Source organism: Priapulus caudatus, unplaced genomic scaffold (assembly GCF_000485595.1).
Source record: "Priapulus caudatus unplaced genomic scaffold, Priapulus_caudatus-5.0.1 Scaffold1219, whole genome shotgun sequence".
Classification (NCBI taxonomy): Eukaryota; Metazoa; Priapulida; class Priapulimorpha; order Priapulimorphida; family Priapulidae; genus Priapulus; species Priapulus caudatus.
In genome coordinates, this window is record NW_014578280.1 from 117,262 (window position 1) to 136,644 (window position 19,383).

General features: G+C 44.4%; 1 protein-coding gene across 1 annotated transcript; it reads left to right on the forward strand.

Moving 5' to 3' along the window:
• Positions 1-7,872: 7,872 nt before the first annotated feature.
• Positions 7,873-10,233, forward strand: LOC106815860. The gene is made up of 2 exons (XM_014820383.1): positions 7,873-8,472; positions 8,602-10,233. The coding sequence occupies exons 1-2, from the start codon at positions 8,159-8,161 to the stop codon at positions 9,818-9,820; spliced, it is 1,533 nt and encodes a 510-aa protein (XP_014675869.1). The 5' UTR covers positions 7,873-8,158; the 3' UTR covers positions 9,821-10,233.
• The last annotated feature ends 9,150 nt before the right edge of the window (positions 10,234-19,383 follow it).

A 19,383-nucleotide genomic window follows, 5' to 3' on the forward strand; every position in this document is an offset into this window, starting at 1 on the left:
GGAGGAGGGGAGGCTAGTGGGAGAAGCGGTGGAGAGTGGGTTGGAAGGAGGAAGGAGGAGAAGGGGAGGAGTGGATGGGGGAAAAGCTGGTGGAGAAGGAGGGGAGAAGCTGGTGGAGCTTCTCCTTCTCCCTTCTTCCTCACCAGCTCCCTTCTCCCCTCCTTCCTCCTTCTCCTTCTCCCCAGCTTCTCCCCCTCCTCTTTCTCCACCACCTTCTCCCTTCTCATTCTTCACTAGCTTCTCCTACTCCAGCCTACAGTACTACTCTAAACTTCCTCGCCTCCCCTTCCTTCCCCTCCCCTCCCTACACTGCTCCTTCGCTACCCTGTACCAGAACTACGAGAGTGCTGACGATGTTCCACTTATAGCCCGAAACGCCGATAGACGTGTGTAGGCGTGTAGAATCCGATAGAATGTGTTGGTATGTGCTTTACTTAATAATTATTTACTTGTATATATAAATATTAATTCTTGTAACAGAATGGGTAAAAAATCAGCAGAAAAAATACCCAGTATTTCACACTGAATATACATGTTTTTTCATGTGAAATGTCTTACATTTCCTCTATTGAAAGGACACGTAATTCTGTTGAAACAAAATCTGTATAAATAGATGTTAAACAGATTACAATCACATGTATTTCAAAGTAAAATAAATGATACAGTTCTCTAACAGATAAACAAACATTTTCATTTAAACGTGAAATTTGCAAATTGTCTCGCTTTTGCTCATTAAATCAAGGTATTTCGCATTTATAACTTCTACTGGGGGTTTTCCACTGTTGTTTCCCTCGTCAGTAGGCCTACCCTAGCTTATTATAATTTAGTATCCTCTCGCAAGTTTTCACGTGCTGCGATTAGTGGCAATAGTGCGCTGAGACTTTGTAGTCAAAAACTTAATATTCGAAGATCATTTTAAGGCTATAGTAGGCTAGTTATTAATGGCATAGGTCCAAGGCTCATTAAAGGTTCATCTTCGTTGGTCAGCTGTGGAGAAAGATGTAGCGTTGTAGAACATAGCCTTCAATGCAATTCAGCTAAATTCAAGATTTATTTTCGTGATGAATACAACAATCAAGTGGAAAGATGGGGCCCAATGATGGACGAAGATGGCCCTGGGTCCGCAATCGAAAACCAATTGCTGCTGCTAATACCCAGACCTTAACCTAACTGCCAACTATAAACCCGTAACCCTAAACCATAACCCTAACCATAACCCATAACACTATTATATTGATGAAATAATAATATTATATTTATATTGATTAAATGCAATTGGTTTATTGGGAGCCATGTTTCCTATCAATTGAACCGAAAGGGGGAGCTCATTGCATAATCCCAAGTCATGTGGTGGAAGTGGAACTGATCATGATAGTGTAGCAATCGAGTATTTTGTAGTCGAATTTTCAAAATCAATTTATGGGATGAGGCTCGCAGTGGTCGCAGTAAAACTGGTGGGAATATTGAGGGCAACACTACCAGTGCTGTTCTCTGGCCTAATAAAAGTTGCGATTGTTGGTTAACATGTTGTATTATCATAATTATCTGTTCTTGTGTCAAAAAGTTTATCAGGCACTGGCATGTGCTGCACCTATGGGGCTTTGGAGGGACTAAAAAAACATGGCTGGTTTCTGTTAACTCAAGGCTTTCGTCCTACTCATTATCTTGTGTCTAATTAACGCCCACAAGATAACCTCCTGACTCAACATGGATGTCAGAATCGGTAAAAGGAGACCGGAGACAGTAAAATAGGACAGTCGTGATGCCCCAGTTTTCTCAGTTTGCCGCATGTCTATGTGGTTAAGACAATGCAATGCGGTAATGTCGTGCATGCTACAGCGCCGTTAGTCTCTGATCCTACTGATTTCGATGACGCAGCTGACTTTTCTGAGCTATATGTGGAACTTTACACACGGTTCTGCCCTTCCCGTAGTAGTGGACTATAGGCACAGTTTCCAAGTCCAACCACCCTGAGTCATTCGACTTTAGGACAGCCTGGTCGAAACATGGATCAGCACGGTTCGTATCAGCATCAGACAAGTGTCTAGCCTCTCAGAAAAGGAGAGCCAGAACAAATGACACCTCATCTACTCAATGGACCCCCGACCAGTGATGAAGGAGAGGCATCTAATGTCATCTCGCTGTTGCCGAAGGCATCTACGCAGACCCAAACAAGGTCAAGGCTATACAGGAGATGGAACGTCCAGGGAACATCACGGAGCTTAGACGTTTCCTAGGCATGCTCAATCAGTTAGGGAAATTCGTCCCTAACCTAGCGGACAGAACGGAGCCTCTTCGCTCGTTACTCAGCGTGAAAAATGCGTGGCTTTGGAGTCAAGCTCAGGAACGTGCTTTTAAGGAACTGAAGGCATGTCTCACGTCATCTGGTATTCTTGCGCTGTATGATCCGAGCAGAGGCACGCTCGTCTCAGCTGATTCGTCGTCGTATGGATTAGGAGCCGTCATCAAGCAGAAACAGGATGACAATGTGTGGAAACCAATCGCATACGCGTCACGTTCATTGTCTGATACGGAGAAACGGTACGCGCAGGTGGAGAAAGAAGCGCTAGCCTCAGCGTGGGCTTGCGATAGGTTCCGAGAGTATCTGATTGGAAAACATTTTACTCTAGAAACGGACCATAGGCCGTTAGTGTCGCTTCTTGGCTCAAAGAGTGTGGATGAACTCCCCGCACGAGTTCAACGCTTCAAACTCCGTATGATGCGCTACCGATACGGCATTATACATGTTCCGGGGAAAGAACTGTATACCGCAGACGCCTTGTCGAGGGCGCCAGTGTCTATTCCGCCAACGTCCGAGGAAGTAGAACTCGCGCAGGATGTCAAAGCCTACGTGGAGTTAATCGTGCAGAGTCTGCCTGCCACCGAAAAACGTCTAGCTGAAATTCGTCAGCAGTCCGAAGACGAAGTTTGCTGCCAAATCGTCAAATACTGTCAAGATGGTTGGCCAGACAGATCATACGTCAATGGAGCTGTGTTACCGTTCTACCCAGTAGCAGGTGAACTGACTGTTATGGACGGGTTACTGATGAAGGGTACTATAATAATCATACCCACAAGCATGCGCTTAGAACTCTTGGATAGGATTCACGAAGGTCACCAGGGGATAACTAAGTGTAGGCGTCGTGCACAGGAATCTGTGTGGTGGCCAGGACTGAGTAAACAGTTAGAAACTCTAGTGCAAGGCTGTAACATCTGTGCAAAAGAACGTGTTGTTCGCCATGAACCGAACATCACAACCGAGTTTCCAAAACGTCCTTGGCAGATCGTTGGTACAGACTTGTTCGAACTGAAGAAGTGTCACTACCTTGTAGTAGTCGATTACTTCTCGCGCTATATAGAACTCGCGAAGTTGACGCAGCTATCATCGGAAGCTATAGTCAACCATCTTAAGTCGATCTTTGCGAGACATGGAGTCCCAGAACGCGTCAGGTCCGACAACGGACCACAGTATTCCGCAGAAGAATTCGCAAGCTTCGCGGATACCTACAACTTCACGCATGCCACGAGTAGCCCCCTGTATCCTCAAGGCAATGCGGAGGTAGAACGCGCGGTGCAAACCGTGAAGGACCTGGTGAAGAAGACCCATACCTCGCACTGCTAGCGTACAGAGCCACACCTCTCTTCAACGGGTACAGCCCGGCAGAATTGCTGTTCGGGAGACGCGTGCGTACAAATATTCCGCAGCATCCGACCAAACTAAACCCCCGTTAGCCGGATATAGACAATCTCGCTAAGACAGAACTAGAGTACCGCAAAAAGACGGCGGAAACCGCTGACAGACGCCGTGGTGCAAGACAACTTATTGAACTGAAGGAGGGAGACAATGTGTGGGTTCGTGATAAAGACGTCGCCGCTAAGGTCATGCACAAAGCGGAGACACCGCGATCGTATGTTGAAGAGACTCAATGTGGGTCGTCCCTGAGACGAAACCGCAGAAGCTTGTGCAAGCTTAGCCCAGATATTGAGCAGGATTTCGTCGAGAAACCGCCAGATCGCGACGTACATGTGAACACCCCGCAAGCAGTTGTGCATCCCAACTCTGGACAGTTAGTTCGGGAACAGGACATTCCATCCCGTGAACTGAACTTCAACCGCCACGAGGACAGTATTACTGAAAATACTGATGGACAGCTCAAGCCTAGCCAGTATGTGACTAGGTCAGGCAGTGTCCAAACCATGTGAGAAGCTAGACATGTGAACAATCTGTTTTGCCAGATAGGGTTAATGTGAGAATAGTGTTCAAAGGGAGAGTTAATGTGTTTAAAACGATAAAGTGTCGATGCGTTAATGTGGTTACATAGCATTCAATTGTTGCGGTATTATATAATCTTTGTCAGGAATGATCTTTGGATAATTTGGACTGTATGGGAATTCATATCTACAAGAGCTGCATTATTAGTTTTATTTTCATCTCAAAGGGGGATGTTGTATTATCATAAATATCTGTTCTTGTGTCAACAAGTTATCAGCACTGGCATGTGCTGCCACCTATGGAGGTTGGGATGGACTAAATAAACATGGCTGGTTTCTGTTAACTCAAGGCTTTCGTCCTACTCATTATTTGTGTCTAATTAACGCCCACAAGATAAACCTCCTGACTCAACAAACAAGGCAGCAAGGAATGGTGACCCCCCACCACCGAGGGGAAGTCGTATCCGGTTGTGAAGACGTGGCTCCGTACATGTAAGTATAGACCGGTTACAGTTTGATCTACATATTATTATAATAATATTCATTCTGTGTCTGTGTGCTAAATCCATTCCTCGGGACCGCTCAACTCGAGATAGTCTATACTCCTGTAATTTCCCAGAGTTGTACAGCTGTACAGTGCTAACTTGACATTTTCTGACCCTAGTACGTAGTATGACTAGATAGTATATAGCGCATGTAGCATTGCAGCTAACGCAGCTACTCATTTTTTGAATAATTGTGGATGTTTTACCTGCACGGTATTGCGAACTGCACACAGGACATACAACCTTTTCTTGTCTTGTCTGATACTGTACTAATCGCCTGGTGTGGCTATGAACGTACAGGTCATCATGCAGCACTTTGATGACCTAATTTTTCTTCACAACCTCTTTGCTGCTGTTAATAAAATTTTTGAATAAAGCCACATCAGGAGCAGTCTTGGTAGTTTGTGGTTCCTCCAAGAATCTGCATGGGTTAATGCCAGGCCAGTGATGATTTTCTTATTGGTCTCGCGCTTAGCGTATCGGGAAAAATACTGTATCAGCCCAGGTTTGAGACCGTGTGCGCACTACACAGGAAAAACATTCTCCAGTCTAACGTCTCATCTGACAGACGAAGAGTAAAGTGACATGCCCAAGGACATGAGCGAGGGACAGTGATGCAACTTGAACTGGAAGCCAGGCCTTGGGTTGTGAATAGAGACCGTGCTACTACATCACAACGATTGAATCGCATCTTTCAGTGCATTGTCCAGTACAGGCAATCATGAAAATAACTTTAGGGATGGGCAATAAAGTCTATAAAAATTATGAATGTGGAAAATCACGGGGATTGTTTCCTGCAGCTCAGTACCATTTAAATTCACCTACAATTTCACATCTCTGCCTAAGCTTTTTATTGTGTCAAATTCTGCACAGACTCTTGGAATCAACAACCAACATTTAGCATGTTTAATATATTGTAAGCGGGCAGATTCCATATGCCACGCGAAGGCGATGGTAATACGGGGAAACGCAATCTTGGCGCCGCAGGGTCGAGGGATGTGTCACAACATGCTGCGGGCGGACACTACGCGGGCCAGTTGGGCCCGTAGGGAAATAAGAAATGGTCGAACGCAGGTCTAAGGTTTCCCCGAGTATTGCGCGTTGTGACAACCTAGACGCTGGCCAGATGACCTATGACATCAGGGCAGGAATGGGACCATGGAATCCAGCCAAGTGCGAAGCCAAGTGCGAAGACACTCATATCCATATCATTCGGTATGGGTAATGGAGAAGGCGTAGGACTCCATTCCCCGTATTTGGTATGTCCAGTTGGCCGGAGAAGGGAGCTATAACGAGAGGTGACGTAGGAAAGGGCGCGCCGTATAAATAGTGAAGCGCGACAGCGCCTCAAGGCTCTTGTTAGAAGACACCAACTGAGAAAGGTGTAAGTGCGTGATACGGTTGCTATGTAGTTGAACGGTCTTGCTAGCCTGTAGTACATTGAGATTTCATGTTGTATGATGTAGTAAAACACTAGTGAACGCTACTTCTTGTCTTGTCTTTACTTGTCTCTAGTCTATTACAGAACCTCTTAAAAAGGTAGCGCGAATCACGTGTCTACATTGTGGTGCCGACCAGTCTGATTTGGGTATTCCATTGCGCACAACGCAAGGGAAGCGAGCGAACGAAACGAAAACAAACCGTATCATTGCATCACATATCGGCATGTTCTCGACGGCGAATCGGTAAGTACTAATATTTCCGGCTTAAACGGTGTGGTAACGAAATTTCTTGCGAGAAGTGCTTTACGTACACGTACGAGCGTAGTTAATTTAACGGGGTACTTAAGAATAGTATAATAGTGATGGATCCGTTAGTTACTACACCCGAAGATCCGCTCTCGTACCGTCCGCTACTCAGTTTGCTGATATGCCTCAGTTAGATCCTAATAACTACGATATGAATCCCACCTATGTGCCGCCGCTCGTAGAACCGCCGCAGATGGCATATGATATTTCGCAGCTTGCGTCTGTATTTGGGGAAGCGTTGAAACCATCGTTAGACAGTATAGGCAGCAATGTTGATAAAACGTTGCGCGATGCGGAATTACGCACGAGTATACCTAAATTTAGTGGGTCGCCCGGTCACCTACAGGTCACGTTTGTGCAGTGGCGAGATGCCTTACAACTTGCGCGCGTTCAATTAGAAGTAACCGATAAACAATTTTTATCGATAGCAGTATCATCGTTAACAGAGGGTGCGGCACAATTTGCGTGAAGACATTTACTTGCAAACATAGGCATCACTTGGTCACAACTGTTTAGTAATTTGCAGCGTCAGTATAGAAACCCGGCAGAACTTCCGAGCGCGCAGGCAATGTTAAAATCTTTCAGGCAAAACCGTTTGGAAAGCCCGCGTGCGTATGCACAACGTTTAATTGAATTGTCAGAAGCCGCATATCCAGATAGTCATAGGGATGAGGCGTCGTTCCAGGCACGTTTAGCAGACATATATTTAGATGGTCTCCAAAGTGTCCCAGCACAAAGAGCCGTCATAAAAGCGCATCCGGCAACATTGGAAGCTGCCGTGGAAATTTGTGTGCGGCAAGCGACAGTCGAAGCCGAATTGGCAGCCCGCCAACGCGCGCGTTCGTGCCAAACGCTAGCATCAAATGCAAGTGACGAAAATGGCCAAACTGCTGATTATGCCGAACTCGGTCGCGTGCCGGTTTCTCGTACGGCTCCAGCATCTACTGCCTCGGGGAATGACGAAATTTTCCGCCAGCTTGCGCAGTTGGGGGAGCTAGTCAAAACCCAGACACAGATGTTGGCGGCTGTGCAGAGAACGTTTGCAGGATCGTCGGCTGATCAGCACACATTTGATTATAATCGACAGCCATTTCGCTATGCTCCTTCATTCGCACCGTTTACTACCCCACCACTGTCCTACATTCCACCTTCAGCGCGCGCGCCACCATCTGTACGCTCCCGCATCACGCCGCGCTGCTACGAATGTGGGCGGGAAGGGCACATTGGTCGTGATTGTACGCTGAGTAGGAGTCAGCGGCGGGGAAACTTGAAAGGGGGTCAAGCATGAATGAGGACCCGAGCACCCATAGCCCGCTAGGGGGGCTGCGCCCACTCCGGTTCTGCTGCTAGAAAACAAGTGATCACCGCCCAACCAAAACAACACTCTGCTGAGCAATATAGATTTAGAAAATGTCTTTGTCTAGTAAATATGCGAGTTGGACAATTAACGACTTAAAAGAGGAGTTAAAAAAGAGAAATGCGCGGGTCTCCGGTAGAAAGGCTGAGTTAATAGAGCGGTGGGTATTTTAAAAACGGCAGTGTATAATAGAGTCACAGTCAGTCAGTAATCATCATGCATGTTTGTCATCGTTTGTCATGTAGCCATTGTAGGCCTACCACCATATATTATTATTAATATTAATTATTATTTCTATGTGTACCACATATACTAACGCATTCCAAGAGCTATGGTTAAATAATATACAAGATTCACTGGTCAGAGTTACATCTTCATTTCCTTTGTTTAGGCTAGAAGCATACAATAGGAATGACAATTTTTCTGGCAGTAGTGATCTCGTCACTGACAAGAATGATTTTAAAATGACCCTTCCTGCCCATACTTGCTTCAAGGATGTTACCAGTAGTGCCCTTCCTTCAGTGAACCATCTTACAATCAGAGAGGCTATTGCCTACCTGGACCTCTCTGGTTCTACTCTTGCTTCAGGTCATAGATTGTATGACTCAAGGTATATTAACAATAACATAATTTAGGATTAAAAGAAATTATATCGCATAAACAAATGTATTAAATATTGTCTACTCTTTTCCTTGAGTGGTTCATGTAGATGTTAGTATCAGTAACATTGTGGTTTTAGGTTCCTGCGCTTTCTCCGATGGGCTCAGGATGGTAACATGACATGCTATACTGGCCAATGCCGAGCGGAAATGCGGCGTACTGTATGCTATAACACGCATATTAAAATAGATACCAATGGAGAGGTTATGGAGACAGAGTGTGAGTGCCCAGCTGGGATGGGACCAAATGCTCACTGTAAGCATGTACAGGCCGTACTACTGGCAGTTATTGATTATACGGGAGGTGAACAGCCGAATTTAGAACTTTCTTGCACAGAGGTGTTACAGTCGTTTCATAAGCCACGTCGACTACACAATGGATCGCCTGCCAAAGCAAGTACACTGAAAGTCACTAAGCAGCCACTCGCGCTTAATTTTGATCCACGCCCACAAAAGTACCGCAAACTTGCATGTTATCCTGCACATGTGAAAAGCTTGACATTAAACTATGCAGCCAACACTCATAATCAGGTTCCACTGCTGCAAACAATCGGACCAGCCAATATTTACGCAGTTGATAAGGACCATGACTATCTAATTAAGCCGCAATCACAAATGTTCTTGGATCAAAGTAATATAACTAAAATCTCACGTGAAACAGCAGATGACATTGAGTACCGAACACGATTGCAAAACAAGAGTGTGGAATGGAAGAAGGAGAGGAGAAATCGGATGCAGTCCTCTAGGTTCGGTGTTATCATTAAATGTGTTTCACAGCATGCTAAAGAGAGAATTGCAAGGGAAATGATTGATGGGAACGAATTTGTTTCGAGGGCAACTTCACACGGAAATAGACTTGAACCGGATGCGATCACCTGCTATGAGCAGCTGTGTGATGTGAAAGTGCAAAAATGTGGATTAGTTATTTCTATAGATAAGCCTTACCTAGCCAGTTCCCCAGATGGTCTTGTGAATGAGGACACGGTTTTAGAAGTGAAATGTCCCTACTGTGCAAGGAACATGCTTATAACCCCTCACACTGTCCCGTACCTGATACAAGATGGGTCCGAAATGAGGCTGAATCCCAATCACCAATACTACGCACAAGTTCAGGCTCAAATGTATATGACAGGTAGGACCAAGTGCCATTTTGTGGTGCACACATTTAAGGACACAAAAGTCTGTAACGTCCCAGTAGATAATGTGTTTATTCAAGACATGCTACGTACTCTAGATGACTACTTCGAGAATGTGTTTAAAAAGGTTTATCTCGCGAGACATTTTTACAAAGATTTGTAATCAAATTTTAGTCTCATGCTTGAGGTGCTTTAGGTGAAATGCATGGTGACGTGGCGACACGGTTACGTAGCGACGCGGCTACGTGGCGATGCGGTTACGTAGCGACGCGCTTACGCGGCTACGTGGTTACGTAGCGACGTGGCGACCCGGTTACGTAGCGACGCGGTTACGCGGCGACGCGGTGACTCGGTTACGCGGTTACGTAGCAACGCGGTTACGTAGCGACGCGCTTATGCGGCGACGCGGTTACGCGGCGACGCGGTTACGTAGCGACGCGGCGACTCGGTTACGCGGTTACGTAGCGACGCGGCGACTCGGTTACGCGGTTACGTAGCGACGCGGATACGCAGCGACGTGGTTACGCCGCGACGCGGTTACGTAGCGACGCGGTTACGCAGCGACATAGCGACGCGGTTAAGCGGCGACGTAGCGACGCGAATACACGACTATGCGGTACTATGTTTCGCAATAACTTAAGCATTGGCTGATACAATGCATGTCCTAAAATTGCACAACATAAAACATGCAAAACATATCTCGCTGCCTAATTTTGTTTCCGTAACATTTAGGGGGCTTGTGAGAATTTTATACGTTTTAGCCAACCCAATAATGCGCTCAATGTGGACCCTCTTACTAGCAATTTTTCTATCTTTTAGAAGTACCTGCTTTTGAAACTGGTTTCGCTTCTTTAGGAATGTTGGCATATTTACACCAATATCGTAAGGAGCAAATAAATCGTGTACATTAAACCCTTTATGTACCATTATTTCATCGTTTGGGTCACACATATTCATGAGGGCACTTCTCTCTACCAAGGCCCTGTCACTTGCAGCACCTCCATGTGCATCTGGGATGTATGTGACCAGCCCCCCGGGGGAGGCTCCAACAATAACCTTGAGTGTATTGCAATTTTTGTATGTGGAATAGCTAAGCTGTTGGGCTGATGGGTCCTTTGGTTTTTGAATAGGAAATTCCATTCCATCAAAAATAATGCGTGCCTTGGGGTAGTTTTTTAAATTCGTTCGGTATGTAAAATCTGGTCAGTTCTTGATCTAGCCAGGTATCCACTTCTTGCCACTGGTAGTACAAGAAATTTATCCAAGTGACAAAGATGTTTGCCACAGAGTATTCAGAAATGATAAATAGCAGTGATAGCTCCTTATTTGGAGTATGTCGACGTAGTTTTATAAGCGTGAGGAAGAACTGATTTTGTATATTCAGCTGCTGTGGCGTTCTCCACCTGTATTCCAGCTCATAGGCTGCAGGCCCAAGACTAGATAAAACATATGAAAACTTATTAAAGTTTTCAAGGCCAGTGTAGAAATGTATAGCATCATCTCTGTCCTGGAAACGTTCAATGCAGATTGGGGGCCACTCCGGAGTCTGGGTCTGACAAGCTGCAAAGGAACGCTCAGTTGTGTGTTCCTGAGTTGGTGAAGCCTCTTCTGCTTGGTCATCATCCACAACCTCTTCAGCTGATGTAATCTCCAGTGAAGGAGGGGAAAAAGCTGGTGGAGAAGGAGGGGGAGAAGCTGGTGGAGAAGGAGGGGGAGAAGCTGGTGGAGCTTCTCCCTTCTCCCCTTCTTCCTCCACCAGCTCCCTTCTCCCCCTCCTTCTCCCCTTCCTCCTTCTCCACCAGCTTCTCCCCCTCCTCTTTCTCCACCACCTTCTCCCCTTCCTCATTCTTCACTAGCTTCTCCCTACTCCACCTACTAGTACTACTCTAAACTTCCTTCGCCTCCCCTTCCCTTCCCCCTCCCCCTCCCTACACTGCTCCTTCGCTACCCTGTACCAGAACTACGAGAGTGCTGACGATGTTCCACTTATACGCCCGAAACGCCGATAGACCGTGTAGCGCGTGTAGAATCCGATAGAATGTGTTTGGTATGTGCTTTACTTAATAATTATTTACTTGTATATATAAATATTAATTCTTGTAACAGAATGGGTAAAAAATCAGCAGAAAAAACATACCCAGTATTTCACACTGAATATACCATGTTTTTTTCATGTGAAATGTCTTTACATTTCACTCTATTGAAAGGACACGTAATTCCTGTTGAAACAAAATCTGGTATAAATAGATGTTAAACAGATACAATCACATGATTTCAAAGTAAAATAAATGATACAGTTCTCTAACAGATAACAGAACATTTTCAATTTAACCGTGAAATTTGCAAATTGTCTCGCTTTTGCTCATTAAATCAAGGTAATTTCGCATTTATAACTTCTACTGGGGGTTTTCCACTGTTGTTTTCCCTCCGTCAGTAGGCCTACCCTAGCTTATTATAATTTAGTATCCTCTCGCAAGTTTTCACGTGCTGCGATTAGTGGCAATAGTGCGGCTGAGACTTTGTAGTCAAAAACTTAATATTCTGAAGATCATTTTAAGGCTATAGTAGGCCTAGTTATTAATGGATAGGTCCAAGGCTCATTAAGGTTCATCTCGTTGGTCACTGTGGAGAAAGAGTAGGCGTTTGGTAGAACATAGCCTTCAAGCAATTCAAGCTAATTCAAATTTATTTCGTGATGAATACAACAATCAAGTGGAAAGTGGGGCCCAATGATGGAGAACATGGCCCATGGGTCCCAATGAAACCAATGTGCTTGGCTAATACCCAGACCTTAACCCTAACCCTAACTATAACCGTAACCCTAACCATAACCCTAACCATAACCCTAACCTATAGGAACATGCTTATAACCCCTCACACTGTCCCGTACCTGATACAAGATGGGTCCGAAATGAGGCTGAATCCCAATCACCAATACTACGCACAAGTTCAGGCTCAAATGTATATGACAGGTAGGACCAAGTGCCATTTTGTGGTGCACACATTTAAGGACACAAAAGTCTGTAACGTCCCAGTAGATAATGTGTTTATTCAAGACATGCTACGTACTCTAGATGACTACTTCGAGAATGTGTTTAAAAAGGTTTATCTCGCGAGACATTTTTACAAAGATTTGTAATCAAATTTTAGTCTCATGCTTGAGGTGCTTTAGGTGAAATGCATGGTGACGTGGCGACACGGTTACGTAGCGACGCGGCTACGTGGCGATGCGGTTACGTAGCGACGCGCTTACGCGGCTACGTGGTTACGTAGCGACGTGGCGACCCGGTTACGTAGCGACGCGGTTACGCGGCGACGCGGTGACTCGGTTACGCGGTTACGTAGCAACGCGGTTACGTAGCGACGCGCTTATGCGGCGACGCGGTTACGCGGCGACGCGGTTACGTAGCGACGCGGCGACTCGGTTACGCGGTTACGTAGCGACGCGGCGACTCGGTTACGCGGTTACGTAGCGACGCGGATACGCAGCGACGTGGTTACGCCGCGACGCGGTTACGTAGCGACGCGGTTACGCAGCGACATAGCGACGCGGTTAAGCGGCGACGTGGCTGCGTGGCGACGCGAATACACGACTATGGGGTACTATGTTTCGGCTACGTGGCAATGTGGCTACGTAGCAATGCGGCTACGTGGCGATGCCGTTACGTGGCGACGCGGCTACATAGCGACGCGAATACACGACTATGCGGTACTATGTTTCGCAATAACTTAAGCATTGGCTGATACAATGCATGTCCTAAAATTGCACAACATAAAACATGCAAAACATATCTCGCTGCCTAATTTTGTTTCCGTAACATTTAGGGGGCTTGTGAGAATTTTATACGTTTTAGCCAACCCAATAATGCGCTCAATGTGGACCCTCTTACTAGCAATTTTTCTATCTTTTAGAAGTACCTGCTTTTGAAACTGGTTTCGCTTCTTTAGGAATGTTGGCATATTTACACCAATATCGTAAGGAGCAAATAAATCGTGTACATTAAACCCTTTATCTACCATTATTTCATCGTTTGGGTCACACATATTCATGAGGGCACTTCTCTCTACCAAGGCCCTGTCACTTGCAGCACCTCCATGTGCATCTGGGATGTATGTGACCAGCCCCCCGGGGGAGGCTCCAACAATAACCTTGAGTGTATTGCAATTTTTGTATGTGGAATAGCTAAGCTGTTGGGCTGATGGGTCCTTTGGTTTTTGAATAGGAAATTCCATTCCATCAAAAATAATGCGTGCCTTGGGGTAGTTTTTTAAATTCGTTCGGTATGTAAAATCTGGTCAGTTCTTGATCTAGCCAGGTATCCACTTCTTGCCACTGGTAGTACAAGAAATTTATCCAAGTGACAAAGATGTTTGCCACAGAGTATTCAGAAATGATAAATAGCAGTGATAGCTCCTTATTTGGAGTATGTCGACGTAGTTTTATAAGCGTGAGGAAGAACTGATTTTGTATATTCAGCTGCTGTGGCGTTCTCCACCTGTATTCCAGCTCATAGGCTGCAGGCCCAAGACTAGATAAAACATATGAAAACTTATTAAAGTTTTCAAGGCCAGTGTAGAAATGTATAGCATCATCTCTGTCCTGGAAACGTTCAATGCAGATTGGGGGCCACTCCGGAGTCTGGGTCTGACAAGCTGCAAAGGAACGCTCAGTTGTGTGTTCCTGAGTTGGTGAAGCCTCTTCTGCTTGGTCATCATCCACAACCTCTTCAGCTGGTGTAATCTCCAGTGACATTTCCGGCTCTTCTTCATGGTATTCCCTTCGTCGCTTCACACGGGCATCCCTCTGTGCAGCTGCCGGAGATGGCTGTGCAGTCCAATCAAATACCGATGGGATAGCATCCCGTTTTAGGTATTTATGAAGCGGAGTTGTACCTTATAGGGAAGAGCAATACACTAGTACAGGGTATGGGTAGACAATTTCAGATATGATTCGTACTGTGAATAAACTCAAACCATAAACGATACGTATCGTGATACAGAGACAATACTGCACATATTACATGGGCAACGTTCGAGACAAGGTTCTTGACGTGTAGTTAAAATATTTATCCAGTGTTTTAGTTAACTGTGTATTTTTAACTTCATGTAGCTGATGTAACATTTATTGTATGTTGCATTATTGTGAGAGAAGAACATTGTATTGTAAATAAGGACAAAGAATAAGCCAATAATTAATACAACGTGCATACTACAAGCCAAAATTCTAAAGGCATGATTACTATTTAGTGAGGTAGAGTACATAACGTGTAAAGTAATACTATTACATAATTGTGTATGATAATATCAGTTTATTGAACTCGTGAACTGCATGCCATATAAAAAATGATGACCTATGTGTAATTGTATGTTTATTAAATATATACTACAATGTGTTTGTAATTTCAATTCCAAGTACAGACTAATAGTTTATCTATTCCTAGTCACTATTTATTAAAAGAAATATTACAACATTAAAGACAACAATCAACACACTTAAGACACTTATCATCATCACTTATCAATCATTTAAGACACTTATCAAGATCTAACTCAACATAATCAGCAGCACACTTCGCCTGACTAGCCTCTACAACTGTTTCACATCGTAGCAGAACACATGTAGTGAGAAGCGAGAATGTAATTTATGGCTACAGCATACTGAACTCTATATTTTATAATGTGCCAGAATAGTTCATAGTGATGTCACGATCATCGATTATACTCGATCATCAGTTGAACGGTGGCTCGAACCAAGCGCTTGGTTGTCAAAATCCATAATCAATTTCATCGAAAAAATAATAATAAATTCGAAATAAATGTAAAACTTGAACAAGAAAGCTTGGAAAAATGATGAGAATCAGAGATATCATCGCTACTATACAAGTTATCATTTATTAACATACATGTATTATACACACAGTAGTAAACAGTGCAAAACAAACAGTAAACAGGGTTAAACAAGTACATACATGCACACACGTACATGCACACGACGTTACGCACACGACGTTACGCACACGCAGGCATTCAACACCCCGAGTAATCGATTGTAACCGATCATCGGTTACTTGGGTCCAACCGATGATCGATTACGAAATTACAACCGATTGACAACAATATAAATTTTAGTTCATCAGAACCAAATAAGTGATAAATTCGCATAGCTACGTCATCAGTAACTTATTTGCCGTATGGGAAGTCTAGTCCACATAGTATATGAAATATTTCATTCATTAGGCTAGTCTACACTGCTTTTCAGCTAGCTATTCGCGAGTTGTTCTCCAATTCATTATGAGTGAGGGTAGTTTCCGAGTACAATAAAAGTCTACGATTACATTCTGTTACCCGCAATTACTAGCTTGAATTTCACTGTTTCGTATGAAATTGCGAGACCGGCGGTAGTATACTATAGGTACCAAATCACAACTAGACACCCAGTACAGTAGCAGTACAGTAGGCAGTATACAGATTGGTATGAATTTAATTCAATTCAAATTCAAAAAATTTATTTATCACCATAATTTGCAAAAACACAATGATGCAGAAAACATTATTTTGAAGGGTGAAGGGGTAGCAAAAGACCATAGGGTCATCAAGTCAGCTATCCCGCTATATGTACAGTAGACATAATATGGAGCACCAGATATTTGCTGTATTGCAAATGAGAAAAAATTGAAATAAATTTGCAAATAAAAGTAAAGTAAAGGTGCAGTATATACAGTGGTAACATACAAGAACAGTAATCAGTTGACAGTACTGTAGGATACAATAAAAAAATTTGTAAAGAAGAAGATATATGAGTTAATTTTGATATCTTCATATCGTAAGTGATGTAAATGCAGCGATACAGTACAAGCACAATTATGACAATACTGCACTAACTCGGATGAAAGCACATGTACAATAACAGAGATAACAAGTACATTGAGATTACAGTATGTCAGATTACAGTACTTGGTTGGAATAGATTGAGATAAATTCACATCTTGGGTGCAGTATATACAGTCATACAGTATACAGGCATCAAAATACTATACTAATTCAATATAAGCATATATACAAGCGGTAATAATAAGTACATTCCCGATTCCGCAAGAAGCTAGTTATTGCCTGATGAGTGATAGCGATAGTGTGACGTTACCTACCATGACATGTTACCGACTTGTAATCAGAATCAAGAAAGTGTGCTCGGCACACCAAACTAGTGGATTTTGGTACCCACTTATCTCGTCTTATTGCAATTATCCACTTTCTGCTTAGCAGTGGATCTCTCGGAAACTGATGCCCTCCTTTCTCACAACACTTCGGTACGCAGCAGCAAGTTGCCGGCATATTGTCAACAAACAAGCGAACAGTGACCAGAGTAGAACCGGAGTTTATTGCAGCACCACCAAGCGGCCAAAATATCGCTCGGGTCCTCATTGGGAGAATGCTTTTCCAAAACCCCAGAATTCCCATATATATTAGCATCACGCGCACTAACGGCTAACACTGCGCCCGGTTGTACTGTAGAAATAGAGGGTAGATGTGTTAACTCATTACTTGATACTGGAGCTGACCTTTCCTTATTAGGAGCGAGACAGTGGCGAGCAATCTCACTCTCTCGACGTACGATGGTAGTAAAGACGCGGTATTCCACGCTGTTGTCAGCCAGTGGGCATTTCCTATCAGTATTAGGGGCGGTTAGACTAACAGTGGTAATAGGGGGGCGTAAGTATTCAGTTGTTTTCCATGTAGTAGCCGATTTACCCAGACCGTGTGTATTAGGGGTGGATTTTTTGCGTACAAATAGAGCTATAGTAGATTTTAGGAGGAATGTCTTGCAGCTGGGATCAGCTACGCTTCCATTAGTCTCACCTAGTCGTACGAAATCACTGGTCGCTGCACGAGCAGCAGCTGTTACACAGCCACGGCGTACGCGCAGGGGTGGTCGATTGATCGCGCCTAAGAGTATAAGTCGGAGGGCGCGGTATCACGTTACAAGCGTGGATAATCACGCGCAAGCATGTACAAGGGGAAGTCGCGTTTTCCCTCTCGCATCCTAACTAATAGTCTCGACAGACCTAATGATCTAACAGCAAGTATAAATTCTCACACAGGATTAATACATAAGGTTACTGATACGCCAACCGTGTCAGTCCAAAGTCCGCCAAACGGGAAGAGGGGGTTATTTACAATTAAGAGGGCGGGCGCGATAGAGCCAGATGTGGGTACGGCAGGCAGGCAGCGCGCATCGGCAAACATATTGGATTGGACGGGCAGTAAGCCATGTGGTAGATGTTAAGCAGCAGCGGTGTATATTACTGCTATTAGAATCCAATGCGCGTGTTTTTGCAGTATCGGATAGAGACCTGGGACGGACGACCGTCATGGAATTTCAAATAAAAACGGAAACTAATCGGCCAATTTGAACAAAACCTTACAGACTATCAGCCGTGCATGCACAGATAGTACAAACGAAAATTGACGCACTGTTGGAGGTGGGAATCATAGAGCCGTCACAGTCCCCATGGGCCGCGGGTGTTCTAATAGTGCCTAAGAAGGATGGAGAGTGGAGAATGTGTGTTGATTTTAGAAAGTTAAACTCCATAACGATAAAGGAAAATCATCCGTTGCCTCAAATAAATGACATTCTCCATGAGTTAAGTGGAGCGCATATATTCTCGACATTGGATTTGCGATCGGCATATCATCAATTACCCATCGTGCCACGGGATAGACATAAAACTAGTTTTGTTACGACGGGGGGACAGTGGTCTTATCGTTCTCTTCCTTTTGGATTATGCAACGAGCCTTCTGCATTTCAGAGACTCATGCATTCCGTGCTTCAGGGATTGGTGGGTAAATTTGTCATTGTATATATTGATGATATTGTTGTGCATAGCGCCGATTTCGATTCACACGTGAAACATTTGTTGCAGGTTTTCGCAAGATTGCGATCTGCTAATTTAAAATGAAAATTAACTAAATGTTGTTTTCTTCGTGTCTATTCAATTTTTAGGGCACATCATCGATTCTATAGGAATTAGGCCCGACCCAGGCTAGATACGTGCCGTGCTTGATTTGCAGCCTCCCACGACGCCTACCGATGTCAGGCGTTTCCAAGGGCTAAGTGGCTATTACCGTAAATTTATGAGGTTATGCTGCGATTGCACGCCCTCTCACGCTGCTAACGGGTAAGTCGGTAACATTTAAGTGGACGTCGGAGGAACAGAAGGCGTTCGAAGCATTAAAAGAAGCTCTTACTTCCGCTCCGGTTCTGGCATTAGCCTCACCCGACAGAGATTTCTCTTTGTATTGTGACGCTTCAAATCATACAGTCGCTTCTGTTTTGACGCAGGTAGCGGACGATGGAGGTGAGCATGTTATTCTGTATCTTAGTAAACAGTTAGTCGGAGCACAACTCAGGTGGGCCATGGTCGAGAAGGAAGCGTATGCGGTGATATTTTCTTTATTAACATGGAAGCATTTTTTACTAGGACGCAGAACAATAATTTATGTTGATCATAAACCCTTACGTTATCTACTAACGGTGAAAACATTGACTAACGCTCGCTTGCAGAGATGGGCAGTCATACTGTCTGGGTTTGACCTGCATATAGAATTCAGACCAGGTACGTAGAATATTCAAGCAGACGCGCTCAGCAGGCTGGCGACAACCCCAGTCCAGGGGGAGGCTGCCAACGAGAGTGAGAGTGAGTGAGCGTGAGAGTGTAGCGAACGCAT